The sequence below is a fragment of the Sciurus carolinensis genome, chromosome 1, assembly GCF_902686445.1.
Source record: "Sciurus carolinensis chromosome 1, mSciCar1.2, whole genome shotgun sequence".
Lineage (NCBI taxonomy): Eukaryota > Metazoa > Chordata > Mammalia > Rodentia > Sciuridae > Sciurus > Sciurus carolinensis.
The window spans coordinates 198,054,463-198,079,303 of NC_062213.1; the positions used below are offsets into that span (position 1 = coordinate 198,054,463).

The following is a 24,841-nucleotide window of genomic DNA, read 5'->3' on the forward strand; positions in this document are numbered from 1 at the left end:
CACCTCTATCCACAAATGCCCTCTTGCCCACCAGTGCCCTCTGGTTGGCACTGGTGATGCACGTCGGGGGACTAGCCAGCGGGCCTGCTCCAGACACACGTGTGGGGTGGGCAAGAGCACGGACTGACCTGATTGGAGCCGGGATTGGGGACGTTGATGATCCCGGCGGCCTGCTTGGTCTGTAGGTAAGTGATGAAGGCCGCCTTGAGGGACTCCGTCTGGCTCACCACATCCTCTTGGTCACGACCGCAGGGCAGGGCCAGCAGCAGACAGTAGTCAGTCTCCACCTGGGGTACAGAGGCCAGGGGTCGAGCGCAGCCCGTGAGACCCCCCACCTTTGAGAGGACCCTAGGTTCACCCTAGGATCTGTTCAAAGAAAAACCGCGGCCTCTGGGCTGCGGGGTGTTTCACTCCCCAAGGAGGAAACGAAGTGCCCTTCAGTGTCCACCCTTGCCTGACACCAACGAGGCCCTGGTTCCACCCCAGCATGCGAGAAAGAAGTACCCTCTGCTGTGTCTCATGGCGGGAGGGGCCTGGCGAGGGCCACCGGTGTCTGTCCTCCCTGTGGACAGGGCCCGCTGCCCGCCGGCCCGAGTCTCACCGTCATCCTGCGGGCAACTCCCTCCAGCTGCGAGGCCTCCAGCCGCATTCTCTGGGCGATCCTCAGAGGGGGGCCTCCTTCTGAGAGCGGGAGGGACCGGTGGGCCAGGACGTTGTTGCCGGAGACAAAGTGCAGCTGCACCGCGGCCGTGTCGTTCTTGAGGGCCAGCAGGCCCTGCCACACGATGGGGTACTTCTGCTCCCGGGGAAGGGCAAAGAGCGCTCAGGGCTGGAGGAGCACAGCACCGCGTCCGGGGGCACCGGGCGCAGCACGGCGTCCGGGGGCGGGGCAGGGCTCCAGGCTTACCTTCAGAAGCTGGACCATGTCCACAGGTCTCTGGGGGGTCAAGTGTGGAGAGGAGTCTGGTTTGGGGGCTGGCGGGGCTTCCGAGTGCGGCAGAGCCAGTCCTGGTGGGGTGCTGGGGCCTGAGGTCGTAGGAACAAACAAAGGCTGCTTCGGGGCAGCCTGCGTGGGAAGAGGGGCGGGGAGATCAGGCTTCATGGAGACGGACACAGGGGACGGGTAGGACGTCTGGCTGGCTTCCACCTGTGCCCTCTGAACCTGGGCGTGGGGCTCAGGGGGCCTGCTGGCAGGGACAGGTGGGAGGCGAGGCTGCTCAAGTCCTCCTGTCTGGGTCCCCTTTGCTTCCTGGGAGACCTGAGGCATCTTGCTCGTGGGTGGCTGGCCAGGCTGGTTGAGTGGGGAGGGCTGGCAGGCTGGCGTGGGTGGGGCAGGCTGCGTGGGCTGCACCGGCGGGGCAGGCTGTGTAGGCTGTGCGGGCTGCGTGGCCTGCAAGGCCTCGCCTTCGGGAGGGCCCTGGAGTTGGAAGGAAGGCAAGGGACAGGATCAGAGTCGGCCGTGCACAAGTCGCTGACCCCAAAGACCCAATGGGTCACAGGAAGAAGTCCAGCTCTGGGGCGACCCCAGTTCAGGCCACAGAGCAGCTGTAACCAGTCACTGCTCTTGGGGACCTGGGTGAGGCCAAGCCACCTGTGACCTCCCTCCCCATCCACACCGAACATTCCCACAGAGAGCTCCTCCCCACACCCAGAGCTTTCCAGTGTGATCTGGCCTGGGCCCTCCCTTTAAGCCCAAGTCTGCCTGCACCTCGACAGAGGCTGGTCCCGGAGGCTGGCTGGCTAACCCACTCGGCCTCAAGGCCAGAGCCCCCGAGCACATGACCAGGAGGTGGGGGAGGCACTGGCCGCCTCACCTGGGCGGGAGTCTTGGTCCGGGAGGGGAGCCCGATCGAGGAAGCAGCAGGAAACTGCGTGTGCGTCAGCTGGGCCGGGGCATGGTAGGTCCGGATGTCCCCGTATCTGTACTCCTGGAATAGCTCCCCGCTGGAGTGCACAATCTGCACCCCATGGGTCACCACCACAGGTGGGGTCAGAGGCAGCCCTTGGAGTTGGTTGCTGGGGGTGACGGTGAGGATGCGGGCCTCGCTGTGGGGGGCGGGGGCGGGGGTGGTCTTGGCATCTGGCGTCTTGGCAGTCTCTTTCCCCGGCTGCTGAGGGGCCTTGCTGGCTGGTGGCACCTTGACGCCGCCCTCGGCAGGCCTGGGCTGCTCGCTGACGGCCGTCACGTGTGGGTGCACCATGATCCTCACGTCGCGGGGCACCGTGTACGGGTGCAGTCGGTACTCGGACTGCATGACCAGCACCTCTGACTGCACGGGGGCCGCAGCCCGAGCCACGGGGAGGTGGTAGTGCACTTCCTCCTCCGGAGGATGCTGGGAGGCCAGGGCAGGTACCCCAGCCGTGGCTGGCTGTGGCGTGCCCGCACGCTGCGGGGCCCTGACTTCTATCTGCTGGGGCTGCAGGGGGGCCCGGGGAGAGTGAAGTGTCTCCGGCCGGATGCTGTAGGTGATGCTGGGCAGCGTGGGTGCGTTCATTCGCACCTCACCCTGGGACAGATGCCCCAGGGACACGGTCTGGGTGATGCTGTGGGGCGGCATGATGACAGACTGCTCTGGGTGTATGCTGGAGATGAACTGCGGCACGGGGATGCCGGCAGCCAGCATGACCGTGGCATTGGTGGAGAGCGCTGTGGATGTGGTGCTGCTGGGGTGGCATGCCCTGGGGAACGGGGACGGTGCGGGCCCGCTGGGGCGAGGAGGATGTGCGTCTGGCTTCGAGGCCGCCAAGTGGGGGACGGTTCGCTCTGTCGGGGTGCTGGGCCCCGAGGTGATGTGGTTCACTTCTGCAGGCAGTTTGCTGGGCAAAGCAGGAGGATGGTGGGGAGCTAGAGTGGACCCCAGATTAGCTGGCTGGAGGACCTTGGTCTCTATTTTGAGGGTGACGGGGTCCGCGAGTTTTTTATTAGTGGTGACTATGCTCGGGGTGAGGACAAGCTGGTTATGGACCAGCACCGGGGGTGTGTTTATGCCCTGGGTGAGGACCTTCACTGTGCCGCCCTGAGTGACAGGTGTGGATACGGAGAGATGAATGGGCTCCGGCTTCTCCAAGGATGGACGGTCGGCCTTGACGGATGAAATCACAGGGGAGGCATTGTACGTCTGGGCCGTCAGGACCAGGGTGGAGTGGGTGGCCACGTTGGCAAAGCCCGAGGGAGGCTGAGGGGCTTTGGGTGCAGGCTGTGACGGTGCGACAGAGTCGGGTTTGACTTGGGACTTTGACACCGACTGCTGGAACTCAATGTCCATTGCGCTGGCCGGGGGTATCTGACTGATCTTGGCGCTGATTCGCTGGGGGCCTTCGGTCTTCTGCCCCGAGTAGCTCAGGAGCACGACCCCCTCCGAAGTGTTCACACGCAGCCCGGCACCGGAGCCCGCGTCTGCCGGACGGTCGTCGATCACGGACATGGACCCAGGGTGGAACCGACTGTTCTCATTACTGCTGGGCCTCTGTTTGCACTTTGCTGACGGTGCAATCACCGCACCAGTCACGGTCGCCGCGCCCGTCGTAGCCGTTGCACCACCAGATGCAGCAGTCACTGTCCCTGCTGTGACGGTCACCGCCCCAGCTGTGGCGTTCACAGCGCCCGTGGCAGTGTTCACGGTCCCCACGGCGGCATTCACTGGAGTGGTGAGGACGTTCACTGGCCCCGTGAGGACGTTCACAGGCCCCTTCAGAACATTCACGGGCCCTGCAGGGGTGCTCACCAGACCTTTGAGCGTGGCCATCGAGCCCTTCACGGGGCCTTTCAGGGCGTTTACTGGGACCAGGGAGACGTTCACCAGCCCGGTCAGCGCGCTCACGAGGCCGGTCAGCGTCTGCGGGGCGGGTTTGGCCAGCGTTATCTTTTGTGAATTCTCCAAATCAATGCTGACTGGCATCCGGCTAATGACTGACGTAATTTTAGGAGCAATGACGGGGGCCACCTTCTCCTTGTCGGTGGCGACCGGCGCCTCTGTGGCTTGTGTGTCAGAGGCGCTTGTTACTGGAGTTGCTGATTTTTCTTCTAAAGGAGCCTTTTTACATTCAGCTGGAGCGGGTGGTGCCTCGTGAAGGCAAGGGGCCGCACTCACAGGCTCCGCGATGGCCGTGGTGACACTTGTGGAAGTGACGCCTGTGGCAGACACGTACTTGGGGTCCATGAGGATCTTCCTCAGTGTACTGGAACTGGTGTCCACATCAGAGGCCTTTGTGTCTGGGGGCAGAGCGGGAGACGGGGTGGAGGGAGCCCGTGGCTCCTCCTGTCTTGTGATCCACTCTGTCACCTTAGTAGGGGGACTCTGGTTTGGAATTCCCCCAGAGGTGACAGGAGGTGGGAGCTTTGCTGCAGTTACAGAAGGAATGGTGGGCAGGGGCACGCTTGAGTCGCTGGGCGGGGTCACTGGATCGCTTTCAATGATGGAATGGACCTTGAACCTGGCCTGAGACTCATCGTCCATGGGTGCTGGCTGGGCAGGAGCGGGCAGGTCTGGCGGCGCGGGCGCTTTGGTTGGCGTCTTTTCCTCGATGCTGCTTTCCTGGGGCAGACACTCTGCGGGCGGAGTCTTGCTCGAGTCGGAAGCACACGCCTGAGGAGTGGGCTGTGGCTTTTCATTCTGCTTTTCCTCCTGTGGAGGTTCTGGGGCTGGTGCCACTGTCGCCTCCGTGGCCGCAGGGCTCTCGCGCTGAGCCTGGGCCGGCTCCGAGGCAGGAGCTTCTGCAGCAGCCCCTGCCTTCTTGTTTGCATTGCGTTTGCGGCGCCATCGGGTTGTCTTCTGGCGCCCCTTGTCTTTACGAGGAAGAACCACTTCTGCTTCTTTCGACCCTTTGGCTTCCTGCTCCGGTTGGGAGGACTCACTGCTGTTCCCTCTGGCTTCCTTGGCATCTGCTGGGCTTGCTGAGGGGTCAGGGGTGCTGGCTGGTGGCCCTGAAGACTCTGTAGTGGTCTCTGTCTCCAAGATGCCAGACACAGCCTCATGGGTCTCAGGCTCCATGCTCTGCTCTGGGGGCTGCAGGTCTGCCTGAGATTCCGCAGGGTAAGGGGTAGGTGCAGGGAAGTTTTCTGGCTCCCCAGAAATGTCATTGATGATGGAGCCAATGGCTGCGGCCAGTTCTGTTTCGCTCGCCTGGTGTGCGGGCTTGTCCCTGTCCTCTGTGGCGGGGCCCTCGTGAGCACCTGTGGCTGTTGCCTTGAAAGCACTGGTGGAGGTCTCGGTGAGCTTTGCGATATTCTCCACAGCCTGCTCCAGCTCCGTCTGCTTGGCCAGCCGAGTGGCTTCTGGGGACAGCTTAGAGGCAGATGCATCTTCCTTCTCCGGTTCCTTGTTGGGCTCAACTGGATCATTTTTCAGCTGGGATGAGGTGTTACTGTCCTTTTGGGGACTCTCGCTTTTCTCAGGGGAGACTGCCACAATCCCGGGTTCCCTGTCTACGGCCTGCCCTGTGGCCCCATCAGCCACAACAGGACTGACTGTCGTGTCCATGTTTTTCAAATGTGCCGCTCTGTCCACAGCTGACCTAGAGTTTCGAGATCTCCCTCTCTTTGATTTGGAATTTTTTTCAGGGGGTATTTTTTTCTCCACCACTTCGACGGGGGGCGGCTCGGGTACATTTTTGTCTGTGCTGGTTTCTTTCCGATCACGTTTCTGCTCACTTCCTGCATCCTCTTTGTCAGCCCTGGATCTGGAGTCATTCTCTTTCGTGTTCACTTGGGGACTCACCTCATTGGCAGCCTCTGTTCGTTCGGCATCGACTTTGGGCTCGTTCCTCCCCCTCTTCCCTTGGGTGGCCGCAGCTGACTTCTGCGACCGTGGGGATCTCCACCCCTCAGCTGGCCGGGGGGCTTCCACGGGTTCCTTGGCCTCATGCTCCTCCTCCTCCTCGGCTCGACGGCGTGTCTTGGGAGGCCTTCCCCTGCGAGGAGTGGTGGGGACCGCCGCCACCTCCCGAAGCTCTCGCTCCAGGCGCTTCCTGGTCGCTCGTGGGTGCTCCGCGGGCTCTTTGGCTGGAGAGCGGCTCTCGTGGTCCCCCATGGTCGCGTAGACACTCCTGACATTGCGTCGCCTTGTGCGGCTGAGAGGCAAACTGGGCTCAGCGTGCTCAGGGTCCCCTGCGGAGTTTTTAGAAGCAGTCCTTGTGATCTTCTCTGCCTCCATCTTCAATTCTAAAAGCTTCTGTGCTTCTCCCCGAGGGGAACTGGCCCGCTTCAGTTTTTCCCTGTCTATCCTCTCACTCTTCCTTGTGACGGGCTTCTCCACGACACTGGCTGCCCCCGCCTGAGCGGGGGCCTTGGAACGCTTACTTTTGTTTGGCTTCTTATCTTTTGCAGCAACTGGAGGATCGACCTCTACGTCTTCAGGGTTTTGAGGCTGAACCTCAGGAACAACTTCAGCATTCTGGTTTGTATTAGCCTCAATATTTGCAGCTGCATCTGGCTTTTCTGCTTTTGGCTCATTCGTTTCCTCGGGCTTCTGAGTCAGTTTCGACAGCTGCTGGGTACTGTCCGGTTCTGCATCCACGTTACTCTCTACTTGGGAAAAAGAGGCCCCAGGAGTCGGAGGCTTGGTATCCAGATAAGGCAGCTGGTCGGCAGGTGAACGTTCTTCACCTGCGAAAGGCGCCACAGCAGCATCCTTACTGCTGTCAGCTCTCGGGGGCAAGTCCACTTGTTCTGGTTGTTCCACAGGGACAGGAGCCAGTTCAGTCAAGGGGTTTGCTTCTTCTGAGATGGTGGCTGGCTCCACACTCTTCCCTTCCGTCACTGAAGGCACCTCCACCATTTTCTCGCTGGTTGTCTTCTCTGGGGCTGATGACGCCGATTCTGGGGTTGCAGAAGTGACACCAGGAAGCCCTACTGAAGACAGAGTTGGAACTTCTGGCTCTCTATTCTCAGAAGCAGATTCTGGGGTCTTGGGCTGATTCTCTGTATCTTCCTGCTTCTCGGCCTCCTTGGGTTTCTGGTCTTTCTCCTTCTCCTTCTGCTGCATCCGCGTGAGCTCCATGAACCGGCTGTGGAACAGAACCACTGGTTCCTGCACCGAGTCACTGCTGCTATTGGCGCCGTCAGACGCCTGCCTCCCATACAACCTGCCCGAGGTGAAGTCCGACTCTTCCTCTTTCCTTTCTAGATGCTGCAGTCGCTTGGAATCTTGTTCAAAGATTGAGCTGTGTAAAAAACGAGACGCAAATAATTCTTGCCTTTCCTGTTCCTCTTCTTTATGATCGTCTTTTTTATCATCCATTTTCCCTTCTGAATCAGTCCTGATTTTTTTCTTCTTCATGTACCAGGATGGAATAGGCCTTGGAGCAGAGTCAACCTTTTCTTTATCTTTGTTGTTTCGAAAGTTAGCAAATCGGGAGTCCCAATCCAGAAAGGACCAATTTTCTTCTCGGGACGAAGAGAGAGATTTAGCTCTTTCAAGCAGAGCTTTAGTGTCTGGTGTGATTGTCTTGTCCAATGCAAAAGAATAGAATTTGTTCCTTTCTAAAGAACTCGAGAGTCTTTCATCTCGCTCACGTAGTTTGTCTTCTCTGTCCCTCAATAAAAAAGACAATCGGGAACCTTCATAGAGTGCAGAGGCTCTGGGGAATGGGATTTGTGTTCACCGTCTTCATCAGAATCAGAAGGCACCTCACCAGGTTCCAAATCTCGTACAGACCTCTTCCGCAGGCTCTCTCTCTTAATTATGCTATTTGGGAAGCTCACATCAAATCTGCTGGCATCCTGTTTCACTTGAGAGTCCCAACGGTTTAGTTCGTCTTCAGAATTCAAGACAGATAGCTTTAGTTTGGCCATATCTGCCATCTGTTCTCTCCTGCTAGAATCATAAGGATTAAATTTTAAGGACTCTTCTCTCACGGTTATATTAGAATATGGGAGACTTTTTTCATCTACTTTAGGAGACCCTTTTACTGACATCAGCCTAGGAGAGCCTAGCGGATCATCATCCTCATGGAAGGAACCATGGCGGATACTGGGAGAACAGCCTGTCCTTTCAGAATCTTCACTGATTTGGCGTGAACTTCTGTAATTTCTCTCTCTCTTGGTGCAGACATCAAAATCAACATGATCCATCCTTTTCTTTTTGCTGGGAGGTGAGTCGTCAGTGACATCTTGAGGAGGTTTGCCCACCTCATGCACAAGGCTACGTCTTTCATATTCATCTACATCTTTCTTAGGACTGCCAGATTTCTCAGACTTGGCTATTTCCATCTCCATCTGCTGTTTTCTACGACTCTGCTCCATTTGTTTTCGGTAACTCTGTGTGTGATCGATGTCAATGCCAATTTTTTCTTCCGTATTAACCGGATGTGGTTTCTCCTGGCCTGATTTACGTTCAGGTGTCTCATCACGAAGACTGCAATAGTTTTTCCTGACATCCTCTCGCTCTGGTCCTTGATCGTCCAGGAGCTGCAGCTGTTTGAGCTGTGGTTTTGAGGAGATGGGCTTCTTTGACTGGATTTCTTGATTTTCCGAAGATTCACCTACTGGTTCTCCCAGTTTTGCTTGTAGGTCTGAGCTGGGCCTTGAGCCAGACCCAGCAGAAATGCTGGGAAGTTCCTGACAGTCTTTGGGACTGGGAACAGTATTAAGTCTGTCCAGCTTGATTTTTTTAGACTCCCGTTTAAGAATTTCTTTTCTCGCAGGCTTTCTTTCAGCCTCTCCTTCCCTAAGCAGAATGACGCCTCTAGACGACCCGTCAGGCTGCTTTTTCAAAGGTGCCCGGGCATCCTCCACCTCGGGACTGCTTCTCTTGACTTCTGTTTTCTGCCTTTCTGCTTTCAGACTGGAGTCTGCAAAGCGCCTCTTCCTGGCCTCCAGCTTCTCTAGCTCGGCAGCGCTCACCCCGTCAGCAGTCTGCTCCGGCTTGAGGTGCTTCCTAGGCTTGGGCCTGCCCTCCTTATCCACCACCTCAGCATGACTCAAAAGCACCTTTTCCTTTGGCACTTTCACTCTGGCAGATTCCAGTTTAGACAGGTCTGATTTTGCAGGCTCCGTCTGAGAGACCGGAAGTTTCTGATCTAGGGCAGAGGACTTGCCGGTGTCATCATCCAGCCTGGATTTCAGCTTCTCCAGTGGAGTGTGGTCGATGGCCTTTCCCTCCTTCTCCTTCACCCGCGTCAGAACCACACAGGGCATGAGATCCAGGCGGTTCTTTGCTACCCCTTCTTTGCCGGCTTTTTCTCTGCTCAGTTTGTTAGAACTCCTGGGTTTCTCAGGGCTTGGTTCTCGCTCATTTTCTTGGTCTGTTTCTGAAGACTGAGAACTAGGGGAATGAACTTTTCCTTTCCGTTTCTGCTTGTCAGTTTTGTCCTTTTCCACTTTTTCCTTCCGTATTAAGCGTCTCTCTCTCTCCACCCTCTCAGGATCAAAAGCCCGTTCTTTATCTGCCTTTTCGTTTTTTGCGTAGCGCTCCGAACGAGACTTGTCCACTTTATCGTACCGTGGAGGGGACAGTGAGCTGCAGCTGCCACTCCGGTCTGAGGACCGGCTGTACAGTCTCCTCTCAGAATCACTGGGCAGCCTCTCTGCCTGTGAGGGAGATGCGCCAGGGCTCTGTGGACGCCGCAAGTGCACTGGACTCTGGCTCCGCTCAATGGGCCTCCTCTCGTGGTCTCTGTCCCGCTCAGACTCAAATCTTTCACGCTCCCTCTCTCGTTCCCTTTGCCTGTAACTATATTCCCGAATATCTTGGTCATAAGGATCATTCCTGTAATCCCTGTACTCCCGGGGATCGTCATAATAGCGTGATTCATAGTAGTCCCCCTGGTATGTCTCCCATTCTGAGTAGAATTCTCTTCCTCGAGCTGGATAGTCCCTCCTGGAGTCCTCGGGATATGTGCCTGGAGCCCGAACACTCTCGTAGTATGTCCGATCTTGGCTATAGTCATAGGATCCCCTTCGCTCTTCTCTGCCAAAACACAAAAAAGATTACATTAGTTCTTTTGTTTCACTTATGCATTAGACTACAGATAATGAGATCAAGAAGTCCTGCTGCTAACATCTCTGACATTATCTAATCACATGCTGAACTGCAGTTGCTCTCCAACATAGTAGCCAGTAGCCACATGTATCTGAGCACTTAAAATTTTGCTAAATTGAGATGTTAGCATAAAATGCACACCAGATTTTGCACTTAAAAAAGAAACCTCGAAAAACTGATGTTTAAGGAGACTGAAATGTTAATTACCCTGATTTCACCATTACATTGTTTACATGTGCCAAATTATCACAATGCAAATGTTCAATTGTCAATCTTCAAAAAGAATTTTTAAAAAGTTTAAGTCTCAATAATTTATTCAAATTGATTATATATTAAAACTATATTTTAAATACAGTGGGTTAAATAAAATTAACTTCACCTGTCTTTCCCTTTTTTTACTTGGTACTGGGAATTGAACTCAGGGGTGGTTAACCACTGAGCTAAATCCCCAGTCCTTTTTTATTTTGAGACAGGGCTTCCCAAAGGCTGAGGCTGGCCTTGGACTTACAATCCTCCTGCCTCAGTCTCCCAAGCCGCTGGGGTCACAGGCTGTACGCTGTTCCCAGTTTCCTTTTGCTTTTTAACGTGTGCACTCCTAACCTGTGTCATGTTTCCTGCGGGCGGCAGTGGTCTAGTCCTTTGCTTATTCTGTCACTAGGGTACTGACATAACAGGCAGTAGCTTTTAAGTACTAATCACATCCCCACATTTCTAACTCTTCTAAAATTATTTTTCTAACAAAAGACAATCTTACCACAACTTGGGAAACAAATGCACTGTTTGGAAAAACAGGTAGAAGTTTTAATTAAAACCTTACCACACACGTGACCTGTGGAGTTATCAGTAATACCGCTACATCAGTCCACAATTTTAAAACATACTTTGGGGGCTGGGGTGGCTCAGTGGTAGAGCACTTGCCTAGCATGTGGGAGGTACTGGGTTCAATTCTCAGCACCACAATAAAGGTCTATCAACATCTAAAAAATATTATTTAAAAAACCACATAATTTGGGAACTGAATTGTTTCCTTACTTGTAAAATGATGGTCCCTTTTCCTCATAAGGCTACTAAGAGTAAGATAAACATCTCTGAAGACTTTCCTAGCATAAGCCAGGCACATACTTGGCTCTCAGAAAGTGTCATCACCTTTTCCCGAACTGAATCAGGAATTAGTGCAGGGCTCAGGGGGCTCCTCCGTGGCCGAGAAGCGCATGGCGGGCTTTCTCCCACAGTCATCTGTCAGGGTCAGATTCATACGAGAACCCATGTGTTCATAAGACTGAGTGTGTCCTACTCCTATCAAAACTTTTTCTCTCAAGTAGGAATGGCTTGCTCATTCTAAGCAGAAATGCCATTAGCAGTAAAGTGTGCTTAGCATGTACAATCACTGAAGTAACAAAATGAGAATTTAAGTCCCCCCAAAAGCACAGACTTTGTCTTCTTAGCCACATTTCCCTAGCTCTCATAATAGTGCTTGGCACACAAAGCACTCACATATTTACTGAAATGAATGTGAAATAAAAATATGTCAAAACTGCTACTAGGTAATGTTCTAACCCCTTTGAATAGTAAAGAAAAGATCTATACTGGACAGACACTGGAAGCATCACCAACATGTTATCACGTGCGCTCATACTGGACTTCATTGGTTCACAGAAACTATTTTTTGACATTTCTTTGACATTTGATTTAACTGGACTCAACATGACCACCCCACAGGAATCAGATTCTTTGATAAACCCTGACTAGCCCTCTTGTAAATAAATGTTACCAGGCATGGAAACATGGTAATTTAACTCACTACCAGCATAAATACGTATTCTAAGAAAGTACTGCTTTCCTATATGAAGGTGAACACATTACATGTGCTTTCTAATATTATAAAGAGAATAAAACATCTACTTAGAATGGGCACTGGATGCCTATCTGATCTTCAGCACCCTCCAAAAAGTGGGACAACAGAGACGGTCCTCCCTCCCTGACAATACCTGAGGGATCAAATGAAATACTACTTTGCAAATGGCAAAGCACTGTAAAAATAAAGTCAGCATTTATATTCCTGAGCTGAGTCACGAGAGTAAATAATATTCTCTGTTCAGGCATCAACTATTCAGTGGGGTGAGTGTCCCTCAACTCTGAGGGAAAGACAAGGATCCTCGAGCTACACTGCAGGAACGCATTCCACAGGCACTGTCACCTGAAGTCACCCGGGGCAAACTTGGGTCACAGTGAAGTCCTACACCCTCCTACTTCCTCCATTAGGAGATAACAGCCATTGGTCAGGGATAAGTAACCAGGGGAAGGCACCAGAGAACAAAGCAACAGTGAGAACACCCATGCTACATTACCCAACCCTCTTAAGGCACTGCTCTTTTAAATATACTTAGTGTGACACACACAGGATTTCAGTGGATATTTTATCTCTTAGGTACAGTTAAACCACTAAGATCACCTTCTACTCATGGATAGAATTTCTATAAAAATTCCTTTCAGAATTGTTAGATATTAACAATGACTTTAAACTGCTACTTAGGGAGCTAGAATGGAGAACTTTTTTTCTCTCCCAACTGACACACATTCTCTTTCATGTATGTGCACAATCTCAGGCTCTCCCTCTAGTGCACACACACACATGCACGTGTACCCACACAAGTGACAGTGACAGAACAGCTTATCATTTCTGGTTTTCCTGCCAGAGGACTTTTTGGGGAGAGGATAAGGGGTACTAGAGATTAAACCCAGGGGAGCTCTACCACTGAGCTACATTCCCAACCCTTCTTATTTTTTATTTCGAAACAGAGACTCACTAAGATGCCCAGACTGGCCTAGAACTTGTGATCCCATCTCCCAAGTAACTGGGATTACTGCATGTGCCACCATGCCCAACTAGGACTGCTGAATTTAATCTTTTTTTTTTTTTTTTGTGTGTGTGTGTGTGTGTGTGTGTGTGTGTGTGCGTGCTGGGGATTAAACCCAGGGCCTTGTGTGCCAGGCAAGCACTCTACCAACCGAGCAATATCCCCAGTCCGATTTTTAATCTTTTCTGATTTAGCTTCTGATTTATCTAGAGTCTGATCTACTAGGGAGGAACTTTAGAAATTGGCACTGGGGGACATTTTCATTTTAAAAACTAAATGTTTGAAGACTATTGCACAATACTCCACGAGGAAATGACTCAAAGAGACATATACTTTCTGTGATTTCAACAAAAATGACCTGGCAAGAAGCAGCAGAAGGGGAATGCATCAACAAGTTTCTGGCAAAATGATCAGAATTTGGTTCATCTTTGTCACAGAGTCCTTTTCTTTAACTCATGTCTCTCAAGGCATTTTTCGCACAGAGCCTTTTGTTCAACATATGTAACGGGCAGAAACCTAATGGTGACGTTCCAGAAGAATTAATCACAGAGGCATGTCTGGACAAAAGGCTTGAACATATGCACAAGAGTTTCCATTTTCAAATGTAATCAGCTATTAAAGAACCTGGTGGCATTATGTCAGGATGTTTTAATTCACTGTCTAACAAGCAGAAAAAATATCAAATATTACATTACCATGACTGAAAAAGTTAACATGGAGAAATCGGGCTTACCTTTCATTTTGTCAAAGTCACCAGTTTTTATGTGCTTTGTCTTACTTTTTGTTTTGTTGAGACAGGGTCTTGCTAGGTTGCCCAGATTGGCCTGGAATTTGCCATCCTCCTGCCTCAGCCCCCCAGGTAGCTGGAATTACAGGTGTGCACCACTGCACCTGACTTATTCCTTGGCTCCTTGATTCACATTCACAAAGTACTTAAGAACTGGGAGTACAGTTCAGAGGTAGAATGCTTGCCTAGCATGCCAAATTCCCTATGTTTCATCCCCAGTACTCACCAAAAAAATTTTAAAAAGCGTAATTTAAGAGATTGAACAAAACAAAGCTCTTGATATTCCTTCAAAAGTATGTATGTACTTATTTACTAATTTTTATGGTGAAAACCTGGATGATGTTGTTACTCAATCTGTAAGACATTTAACAGTTTATAATGCACCCTAATATACATTATTACATGTAACTAAGAACTGTCTGGCAGGATGATTTGTATTTATAATTCATGGTACATATTTATAATCAAGTAGAACAGTAAGTCTTTCAAATTATAGGAGCAATCAGTGAGAAATTTCGATAGGGTACTCCAAACCTGTATGAGCCACATGAAAACTGGATTCATTAAAAAACAAAACAAACAAACAAACAACAACAACAAAACTTGTTCAAGGCCAGCCTGGGCAAGTTAGAGAGACCCTAACTCAACAAAAGGAATGTAGGGCCAGGAATATAGCTTAGTGGTGAAGCACTTGCCTAGCACGTGCAAGGCTGTAGATTGAAATCACCAGTACCCCACACACAAAAAGAAAACCTGTGTTTCCATATTACAAGCTAAGGAAATGTGGGGGGATATGGGAGTTTTAAGTAAGGGGTGAAAAATAAAACTTAATCCAACCCAAGGTTCATTTGTTATATGTTACAATTCAAGCTATACTGATATATTTAAAATACATACCTCCTTTCTGCTAACATTTCATAAAAGTCTCTGATATCCTGACCAGATTTTTCCATGCAGTGATAAAATGCCAGCTGACTTTCTCGATTTGCAAAATCCACCTTAAAAAAAAATTTTTGACACTAGTTTCAAATTTTACTTATGGAAAATCTTATTAAATGTGAAAATTTATCACAATATAATCCTTCTGGATAAATTTCAGGAGAGTAATCTTTAACAAGTGAAATGGTACTCTTAACTAAAATAATATATTTATCAACATGATATCCTCAAATTTTAAACAAATTCTAAACAAATCTTGATAAATGTATTAAAGTTCCAGAACTCAATATAGAAGAAATAGAAAAAGTAAACCAGAAAACCGAATCAAAATCCTACCAGGGTTCTAGGTTGGCAATAATCAGATCAATTATATCCAGCAATCTGTTTTACATACATTTGCTAAAATAATAGGTACAACATAAAACAATAGAAAAGAACATTTGAATTTTATTCAACAGTTGAGTTCAAAGTCACTAAAGCATATGAAGACTATTGGCTAATATTTTTACCATTTTATTCCAATTTAGCCATCAGTTATTATATACATAATTCATCCAAACAACTGGAATATCAAGTTTTTAAACAAATAATACCAGATAAAAAATATGCTTATGTGGTTACCCACTCTTTAGGAGAAAAAGATGGGATCCTTCAGGGAGCTGACTGACACTCTGAACCCCTGGGTGAGCCTGGTGCACATGTGCCACTATGGATTCACCTATACTAAGAGTGCACACAGGAGCATCACGCACCCTCAGCAGTAAGAAGCCACTTCTTTGAATGAGATGGTTTTCAGGGAAGGATCTGTGGTTAATAGTTTAAGAGAGCTATGTCCACAAGCAGCCGAGCACACAAATCCTAATATTCCCCCTAAAAAGTGAGGACACATAAACCACGTTCTGTAAATCACCCCCTTGCTGGCAATCTGCAGACACCAGTTATTAACAGGGTGTGATCTGAATACAATTTTGTTTGCTTCTGCTTATAGTCATTCCACACACCTTAATCTTATTCCCACCAATTTTCCTCCCCTTGGTCTCTTTTACAGCTGCTTGCGCGTATTCGATCTCATTGTATAGAACTAGGGCCATGCCTTTCAAGCGGTCAAACACCACCTGTGAAAAAGAAAACAAAACCCAGGTAAGACCCTCATCCACTGGACTTCCTGTCAGTCCCAACAAGATCCTAAGTCACAAGGACACACCAAGAAAAGGTATTATACGTATCTAATTCTAGAAAAAATTTTAGGCTTCTCCTAATGCAGCACATTGTAGTGAACACACAATAAAATGTACAGGGACTGTTGGGAATTGTAGATACTGTGGTTTGAGGTATATTATACCTTTATTTTATTCTTATGTATTTTTATTTTGCTTTTGATATTGACTGACTACTGTGCTGTATTTTAGTATAACATTCTTCTATTTGTGGCTTAAAACAAAACAAGCCCCAATGTTGTTGTTGTTGTTTTGGGCACACAGCAATTAAACCCAGGGGTGCTTAACCACTGAGCCACATCCCCAGCCCTTTTTATTTAAAGACAGAGTCTTGCTAGGTTGCTTAGAGTTTTGTTAAGCTGGAGCTGGCTTCAAACCTGTGATCCTCCTGCCTCAGCCTCCTGAGTCACTGGGACTACAGGCATGTGCCACCATACCCAACCAAAAGCCCCATTTAAATAGAGTAGAAGTCAGGCAACAAACCCACCACAGAGCAAGGAGTTAAAGCTCCACCTTCACACAAAGGAACAGAGCTTTTCCTGCTGTTGTAGGCATGTCACCTAACAAACATTAGTTGGATGAATATTATGTTTTGGGGACTTTAAAGTCATCATTTTTTTTTTTTTTAAATCTAATTGCATTTTTAATGTAATTGTGAACAAGTATATAATTAGACTGTCTAATTTTACTATGGGATAAAACTATAAAACTCCCTAAGGAATATTATTTTATTTAGCTGTATAACAGTTTCAATTTTTTCAAGAATCTCAGCTGTATTTTTTCAAAATATTCATGTGATGAGTTAACAGATAGAAATGTCTTTATAGGCCAAATTTTAGCAAAGAAGGTTTCAATGTGCAAGTTATTAAAGAAACAGAAAAAGCAGCACCAGAAATTGGGACTGAAAGGAGAGAATACCAAGAAAAGGGAGTCAGACATTAGTGTGAGCCACACTCCAATGAGCCCCACATACCTTCACCACAGGCCCGTATCGGCAGAAATGTCTTGTTAAATACTGATCTGACACATTTGAAGAAAGCCCATCCAACCACACGCAGTTTGTAGGCATGCTCTTTCCAAAACCCAGCTGAATATAAAAGGTTAAATTTCTATTAGTAAAGTTTATAATTACTATTCTACTATAAAATTTTCAGAAAATAAGTCCTGAGTAGAAATCTTCTCAAATCAACATCCTTTTCTCTTGGTGCTTGGGACTGAACCCAGAACACAAAGCATAAGCTCCACCACGGAGCTACACTTCCAACCCCTCAAATTAATCTTATGTGGAAACCATCCAGTTAAAGGAAATAGAAATTAACAAAAAAGGAATTCTGCCTGGATAACCAGGTATTAGTTCAGAATGCATCACCTTTACAGTTACCTAACTGTCCTCTTGCAATCTTAAATAATCAGAAATATGGAGAAAACTCCTAATCCTAAAAACAAAGAAAATCATAACTGTACAATACATTACGCAAATTCATTTACCTTGAGGCGATTATTTCCAAGGTACTCCCCATCCATCTTCTTAATAGCTTTACAAACACTGGCAATGTCACAGTATTGCAAGAAGGCATATTGAGGAACTCCATTTACTTTCTTAATATCAATATCCTGAAAAAGCCAATCAAGATCACTCAGCAATATGCCAATAAGAAAATAAATCAGAATAAGCCAAGTCCATACAGAGTGTTTATTTCTCAAAAATAGTCATATTCCCAATAAGACTTTAATTAAAACTGTGTATCTTAACACAACTGTAAATCAGTGGTTTAAAAATTGTACATTACAGCATCTGTAGTCATAAACCATAAAATCTATCGCATGTGAAACTCTTTGTAGGAAAAATTGCACTGCAATTCAAAATTCAAAATCCCTGTTTCAGACATAAAAAGAAATTTATGATAATGAAGAAAAGGTAGTTGGTTTAATGAAATTCTAAGAAATAATTTTCCTCTGGCACTATCTTAAATCTTTACTAGGGGTCAATCATTTAAAATACACTGAGAAGGGCAAGAAATATGAAGAAATCGAGTCCTCAAAAAGTGACCTGGACCAGATGTAGTGGTGCACACTCTAATCCCAGCAACTCCAGAGATTGAGGCAGGAGGATCATAAGCTTGGAGTCAGCCTGGGCAACTTAGCAAGACCCTGTCTCAAAATAAAATAAGAAGGGCTGGGGATGTAGCTTAATGGTACAGTGCTTATTTTAGCATGTGTGAGTTCCCAGATTCAATCCCCATTACCACAAGGAAAAAAAAATCTAAAACATGCAGTCCTGAATCAGAACACTCAATATATTCATATATACCAGTATAATCAACTGAACCAAGGCTGGAGATTGATAAATATGATAAAATCTCTCAGAATGAACAGATATATAACTACATGAACTACTTTGTGAAGATGCACCAGAACACTATCTCTGGGTTAAAGACACTCTAAAAAGGAACACCCCTTTCTCCTTGGAATTTGCAAAATCTGTATTGGTTTCTTTTTTTTTGGGGGGTGCTGGGGATCGAACCCAGGGCCTTGTGCTTGCAAGGCAAGCACTCTACCAACTGAGCTATCTCCCCAGCCCCTGTATTGGTTTCTGACACTCCCAAGTTGCCTGAGAGGAAGTGGTTAAAAAAAAAAAATCAGGCTTAGATCTGAAAATGGTCCAGAGAAACCAGTTAGATGGAAAAACTTGTACTTAAACAATAATGACCTGGGCCATCAACAGCAAAATAAGCACTGCTATTACAAAGCCTCCTTAAAGGAGGCTTAATCAAACCTGAAGAACAGCAATAACCAAAAAGCCAACATTCCAAACTTTAAACAGCAAAACAAGTAATACATTTAAAGAGTTGCTCAATGGATCTTAAAGAAAGCAATAAATCTATACTCAAAATTCTTTAATGATAATCAGGAGCTAATTTCCACTGTTATATAAAATATAAAAAACTGAGAACTGGACACAGTGGTCTAGCCTCTAATCCCAGGGACAGGAGGCCAAGGTAGAGGGATCTCAAGTTCAAGGGCAGACCCAGCAAAATTCAGTAAGACCCTGTGTTAAAATAAAAAAATAAAAAGGGATGGGGCTATAGCTCAGTGGTAGAGTATCCCTGGGTTCAATTCCTAGTACTGAAGAAAGAGGGGAAAAAAACAGAAAACAACAAAAATACCTCAGGATTACTCCACTAAAGAGAAATGATCTCCAAAGAATACCTGTAGGTTAACTCCCTAAACAGGTTCTTCCAGTTACAGTATAATCTGTTATAAATAACCAGCCATCATTTTCCCAAAAGTTTGTGTCATTTAAAACATGAACACTAGCCAGGCCAGGCACAGGCGGGCACATGCCTGTAATCCCACCAGCTTGGAAGGCTGAGGCAGGAGGATTTTAGTTCAAAGTCAACCTTGGCAACTTAGTGAGGCCCTAAGCAACTTAGTGAGACCCTGTCTCAAAATAAAATATAAAAATGCTGAGGATGTGGCTCAGAGGTCAAGTACCCCTGGGTTCAATTCCCAGTTTAAAAAAAAAAAAAAAAAAAAAAAAAAAAAAAAAAACACTAGCCAGGCATTGTGGTGCACACCTGTAATCCCAGTTACATGGGAGGCTGAGGCAGAAGAAATGAAAATTCAAGGCCAGCCTGAGCAACTTAGCAAGACCCTGGCAGAAAGGAAGAAAGGAAGGAAGGAAGGAAGGAAGGAAGGAAGGAAGGAAGGAAGGAAGGAAGGAAGGAAGGAAGGAAAGGGAAGGAAGGAAGGAAAGGGAAGGAAGGAAGGAAGGAAGGAAAGGGAAGGAAGGAAGGAAGGAAGGAAGGAAGGAAGGAAGGAAGGAAGGAGAAGGAGAAGGAAGGAAGGAAGGAGAAGGAAGGAAGGAAGGAAGGAAGGAAGGAAAGGGAAGGAAGGAAGGAAAGGGAAGGAAGGAAGGAAAGGGAAGGAAGGAAGGAGGGAAGGAAGGAAGGAAGGAAGGGGGGAGGGAGGGAGGGAGGGAGGAAGGAAGGGAGGGAGGAAGAAAAGAAAAGAAGGAAGGAAGGAAGGAAGAAAGAAAGAAAGAGAAAGAAAGAAAAAAAGTTGGGGCTGTAGCTTTGACAGGTAGGAAAGAGTAACACACTATGCTGGCTGTCATGTCTGTAGTCACAGCACTTGGGATGTTAAGGCAGGAGGATCACTTGAGTCCAGGAGTTTGAGATCAGCCTAGGTAACACAGTGAGACCCTAACTCATTCATAAATAGTGGCGCTTATCAGCAAGTGCTTATGTCATGACACCATGGTTTTCAAAGAGAATACTATATATCTACCTTATGAGAACCATAGATCTTACAACACAATAGTCATTCCATTTTTAGCAATCCTGGTGACAAGTGTATCCATGTTCTCAACTACACCATTTTAAACTTTCAAACTTTTAAGGAGCAGCTATATTCAAATAAAAGCATGTGTCACAGATTTGTAAATATCAAACAAGAAATTAAAGTAATACAGAGATAACAGCCTAAAGGCAGAAGCTGGAAGATAGTTGAGTGAGTTCCATGTCATCCATCCACGTTGGCAGTAGAGCTGGCATAGTACACATTACTCTAATAAAACCAAAAGAACTTGAAAAAATAAAAATAATGGGAAAATAAAGATGAATGTTTTGCTGGTATAGTTATCTAAAGATATAGCTTTTCCATTTTCTCCTCTTTACCAATCACTTGTACCACTTGTCACCAATTACTGCAAGATGAGATTTTTAGGTCAGCCACAAACACAAAGGTTGTATTCACAATACTAGATTGTGTCATTTAAAAAAAAAGAAGAAAAAAAAAAAAAGGATGCTGGGCACTTGGGGATGTGACCCAGAGGACCTCCACCCCCTGAAAGATTAACAACTGGTGCTACAAAAAACATGTTTACTCTCCCAAGTCCAAGAGAGCAATTTCTTCAACATTAATAATGAGGAGTTTGAAAACATAAAAATAACTTCCCTATTTTTTCAAACACAGAAGAAAACTGTATATCAGGCTGGACATGGTGGCGCACATCTGTAATCCCAACAACTTGGGAAGCTGAGGCAGGAGGATTTCAAGTTCAAAGCCAGTCTCAGCAATTTAGTGAGACCCTGTCTCAAAATAAAAATTAAAAAAAAAAAGGGCTGGGGATATGTCTCAGTGGTTAAGCATCCTGGGTTCAACCCCTAGTACCAAAAAAAAACAAAAACAAAAAACAAAACCACTGTATATCCCAAGAGTATAAAGCTGTGACTAAACAATATTCACTATAATTGATTCAAGTTTTGATTCAAGGAAATATTCTCGTATCCCCAAATGTAACAATGACTTTGGTAATATAAAAAGTAAGTCTAATTAAAACTTCAAAATAGAATTAAACTTCCAGCATATTATCATATGCTGATGTGCACTGTAATCATACAATAACCAAACAGTAATCTGCTGTTTCATTTTACAAATGTTTTCTCTTCCATATTTTCCTTTCAACAGACAGAAGACTATAGATGGCATTAAACTGGAAAAGATTAAAAATGGATGAGAGGGCTGGGGAGATAGCTCAGTTGGTAGAGTGCTTGCCTTGCAAGCACAGGGCCCTGGGTTCAATCCCCAGCATCGCAAAAAAAAAAAAAAAGGGGGGGGGGGGATGAGAAAAAAATATTAAAAAATAGACAAATATACATTATAGTTTTTACATACACATATAGAACAGTACCCAGTGGGGTCTCTGAATCATGGTTTTTACATGTTTTTTGAGACAGTCTCACCATGTTTCTTGTCCACGCTGGTGTCAAATTCCTAGCCTCAAGTGGTCTTCCTATCTCATCCCCCCAAGTAGGTAGGACTACAGGTATACACCACAAAGCCCAATTACTTTTTATGTTTTATAGTGAAGATCTAAAGTTGTTTTATTATCAAAGCAACATACCACAATTTCTCCAAAGCGCTGGAAAATATTGCGAAGGTCATGATAAGTAGTGGTTTTTTCAAGGTTACCAATAAAGAGAGTTCTTGTTGCTTTTGGGTGAAATTCATCTATCCTTTCATCCAAGGGGCGAAATTCATTTTCACTTTCTGTTTCTGTAAATGGGAGGGGGGCAGAGTAAAAAAGAGAATTTTAATGTATATTTATGCATCATGGGAAAATCTATATTTTAAAACTTAATCTCTAAAATAATGGGCTTGGATAGTCACACAAACTGAAATACTATGAACACCTGCAGAATAGCTGCCCCTTATTCGCTCTGAAGTATAACAGGAATACAAAGGCTAAACAAACTTGCTCCAAAAAATTAAGAATGAAGTAACACTTTAACATAGAAAACAGACTTAAAATGGAATGAAATCTCAATCTGCTAAATGAATTTATAATACAATTAATCATTACTTGTATTATAATCACAGATTTTAAAATTGAGCAAAATTTTTAATTACTTGAGACTTATCTTAGGTTTCGAAATTATGTAGCAGGCTCCCAATATGAAATACATATTAAAAATTCAGCTTAAAGTAGTTCAGTTCCATTATTTAATTTTATTTACTTTTTAATGTTTTATAAGATATGTGACATTTAATATTTGCCATAATATAATTAGCACAATAACCTGTCTAAATGTAGAACTTTTAGATATAACTATATGAAAACTAAGTTCCCCAATGGCAAAGAAGCTAAATGTTCCTTAAGGTTTCTATTTTTTATGATCAAAAGCCCTGACTTAGTTTCTAATTCAATTGTAGCCTTTCTCTGAAGCTCCACTGGTCTAGGACAGGGACATTTAAGGATTTGTTGATAATTATAGTACAGTACTACATGTTCTCTTTTTTATGTAAAATGAAGCCATCCCACCCAAAACAGTACCTAATCAACTTTACTAAAACAGAGTGCTTAGTGCCAGTCACCAAACATTACTGACGATGTCAATAACAACACTGATATTAAAAATAAAAAAAACCTTGGGGTGTGGTGCTTCAGAACTGTTAAGTGAATTCAGACAGAACATATCTCACTCTGATTCAGGTTTGATGGCTCTAATGATAGCTTAATCTTACCAGTTTCATCAAATAATATATAATCTAATAGAGTCGGGGGGGATGCAGAAACTGCCTAGGACTCATACCTGCCTACATATTTCCAGTGCATCCCACAGGGATATATCTAATTCTCATTTTCAGCTCAATTCAGGCTCTTGAAACTAACTGAGAGGCAGACACTGGAAATATTCTTAAGAGAAGAAAACTGAATTGAAGTCAGACACATCTTGAGGTTTACACTCCAAAAGGCCAAATAAGAAAGGTAAAACATGATTTGTATCCATTAAAATCTGTAATGACTCCACTTTCACCAAATAGCTTGACAACTTCTCAAGACTGAAACTTCAGCAAAGAAAGTTTATTCTAAAATAGTCTACTTAATCTTCAGGACCAGTCAAGTCTTAAACCCTATACATCCTCAAAAAAAACCTCTTTCATCCTGCAATTTCAAGTTTAGGGGATTCTAAGGCTATGTACAGGAGTAAGAAAGTATGATATCAGAAGCCACAAAGGTCTAGCTGCAAAGGTAGTTTCTTGGATTTGAATCTTTACGAAAAATTCTTGTCCCAAACAATCAACTCAATATATTTGAATACAATACATTTATGACTCATCATAAGAGCATTAATTCCAACCAGGTCTCCATTCTTAGATTCAACTGCTTTCAAATATTAAATATTATATATATTTATTAAGTATACTGTTATTTATTTATATATGTAAATATTTATATGATTGATTTTAAATATTTTCTCATTAAACCAGTATTAATGCCATATCTAATTAAAAGTACCTATGACTTTCCTATGCTTGAACCAACCAAAATTCTTAAAATTTTTATTGGCAGCTAGTTAAAACCAAACTATTTCCTGGGTGCCAATAATTAGGTAAAAAGCTTTTTTACAGTGAAAACTTTAAGCTAGCGCCAATGCTTTGAAGATCAGTTGGTCACCTCCTAAATGCCCCTGGATTAGATCCTCATTACTTATTATTATGATTGATCCTAGAAACTTACAGAGATTATATAGCAGACTAAATATTCCTCCTCAAGTATTTTGACCTACTTCAAGAACTTCTGAGTTAGTCTTGGCTCAGTATAATTTAGGGCAGTACATGTCAAACCTGGTAGAAATAAATATGAAAGCATTCTTTTAAAAAGAAATACTCCTGGGGCTGGGGAGATAGCTCAGTTGGTAGAGTGCTTGCCTTGTAAGCACAAGGCCCTGAGTTCGATCCCTAGCACTCCCAAAAAAAAAAAAAAAAAGAGAAAGAAATACTCCTCTAAATTCCTGCATTCCATGATAAAATTAGGTATATTCACTCTAACAGTTCTGTGTCTGTTTTAATATGCAAATAGCATTTACATATTCTTAGCAGGAAATTATATTTTTTCCTCTTAATTGACAAATAAAATAAACATTACAGAAATATTCATGTTTACAAGTGGGCTATAAATTCCACTTGAAGTCTTTTTTTTTTTTTTCAGTTGGCAATGGGCCTTTATTCTATTTATTTACATGTGATGCTGAGAATCGAACCCAGTGCCTCACACACGCTAGGCAAGAGTTCTGCGACTGAGCTACAATCCCAGCCCCTACTTGAAGTCGTAATGTTCAATTGTCTCAGATTCACAAGATGACTACAGAATTTTAATATTTCTTTCTTCTTTTTTGGTTTTTTTTTTTTTTTTTTTTTTGGTAGTGCTGGGGATTGAACCCAGGGTCTTGTGCATGCAAGGCAAGCACTCTACCAACTGAGCTACATCCCCAGCCAGAATTTTAATATTTCTATTAATTATTTTATAAATTTGCTCATGAGTTGCTTTAAATAAGGTGTTCCCACTAAGTGCGGGTGGGTGCCTATAATCCCACCAATTTGGGAGGCTGAGGCAGGAAGATCAAAATTTGAGGTCTGGCGCACGACTATAATCCCAGCAGCTCAGGAGGCTGCAGCAGTAGGATCTCAAGTTCAAAGCTAGTTTTAGCAAAAGTGAGGCACTGAGCAACTCAGTGAGACCCTGTCTTTGAATAAAATACAAAATAGGGCTGG

The 24,841-nt window shown here is 45.5% G+C and overlaps 1 protein-coding gene and 1 non-coding gene across 2 annotated transcripts in view; both read right to left on the reverse strand.

The window, feature by feature from the left end:
• Nucleotides 1-24,841, reverse strand: part of Spen (spen family transcriptional repressor) — a 79,879-nt gene that overhangs the window by 1,325 nt on the left and 53,713 nt on the right. The window contains 10 exon segments of the mRNA XM_047526034.1: nt 129-287; nt 602-796; nt 908-1,417; nt 1,815-7,585; nt 7,588-9,908; nt 14,523-14,623; nt 15,566-15,679; nt 16,755-16,868; nt 17,270-17,395; nt 21,690-21,841. Coding sequence (XP_047381990.1) covers nt 129-287; nt 602-796; nt 908-1,417; nt 1,815-7,585; nt 7,588-9,908; nt 14,523-14,623; nt 15,566-15,679; nt 16,755-16,868; nt 17,270-17,395; nt 21,690-21,841 — 9,563 coding nt within the window.
• Trnaa-ugc (transfer RNA alanine (anticodon UGC)) lies at nt 18,284-18,357 on the reverse strand. Its single transcript has one exon. It is a non-coding gene; the product is annotated as a tRNA-Ala (tRNA).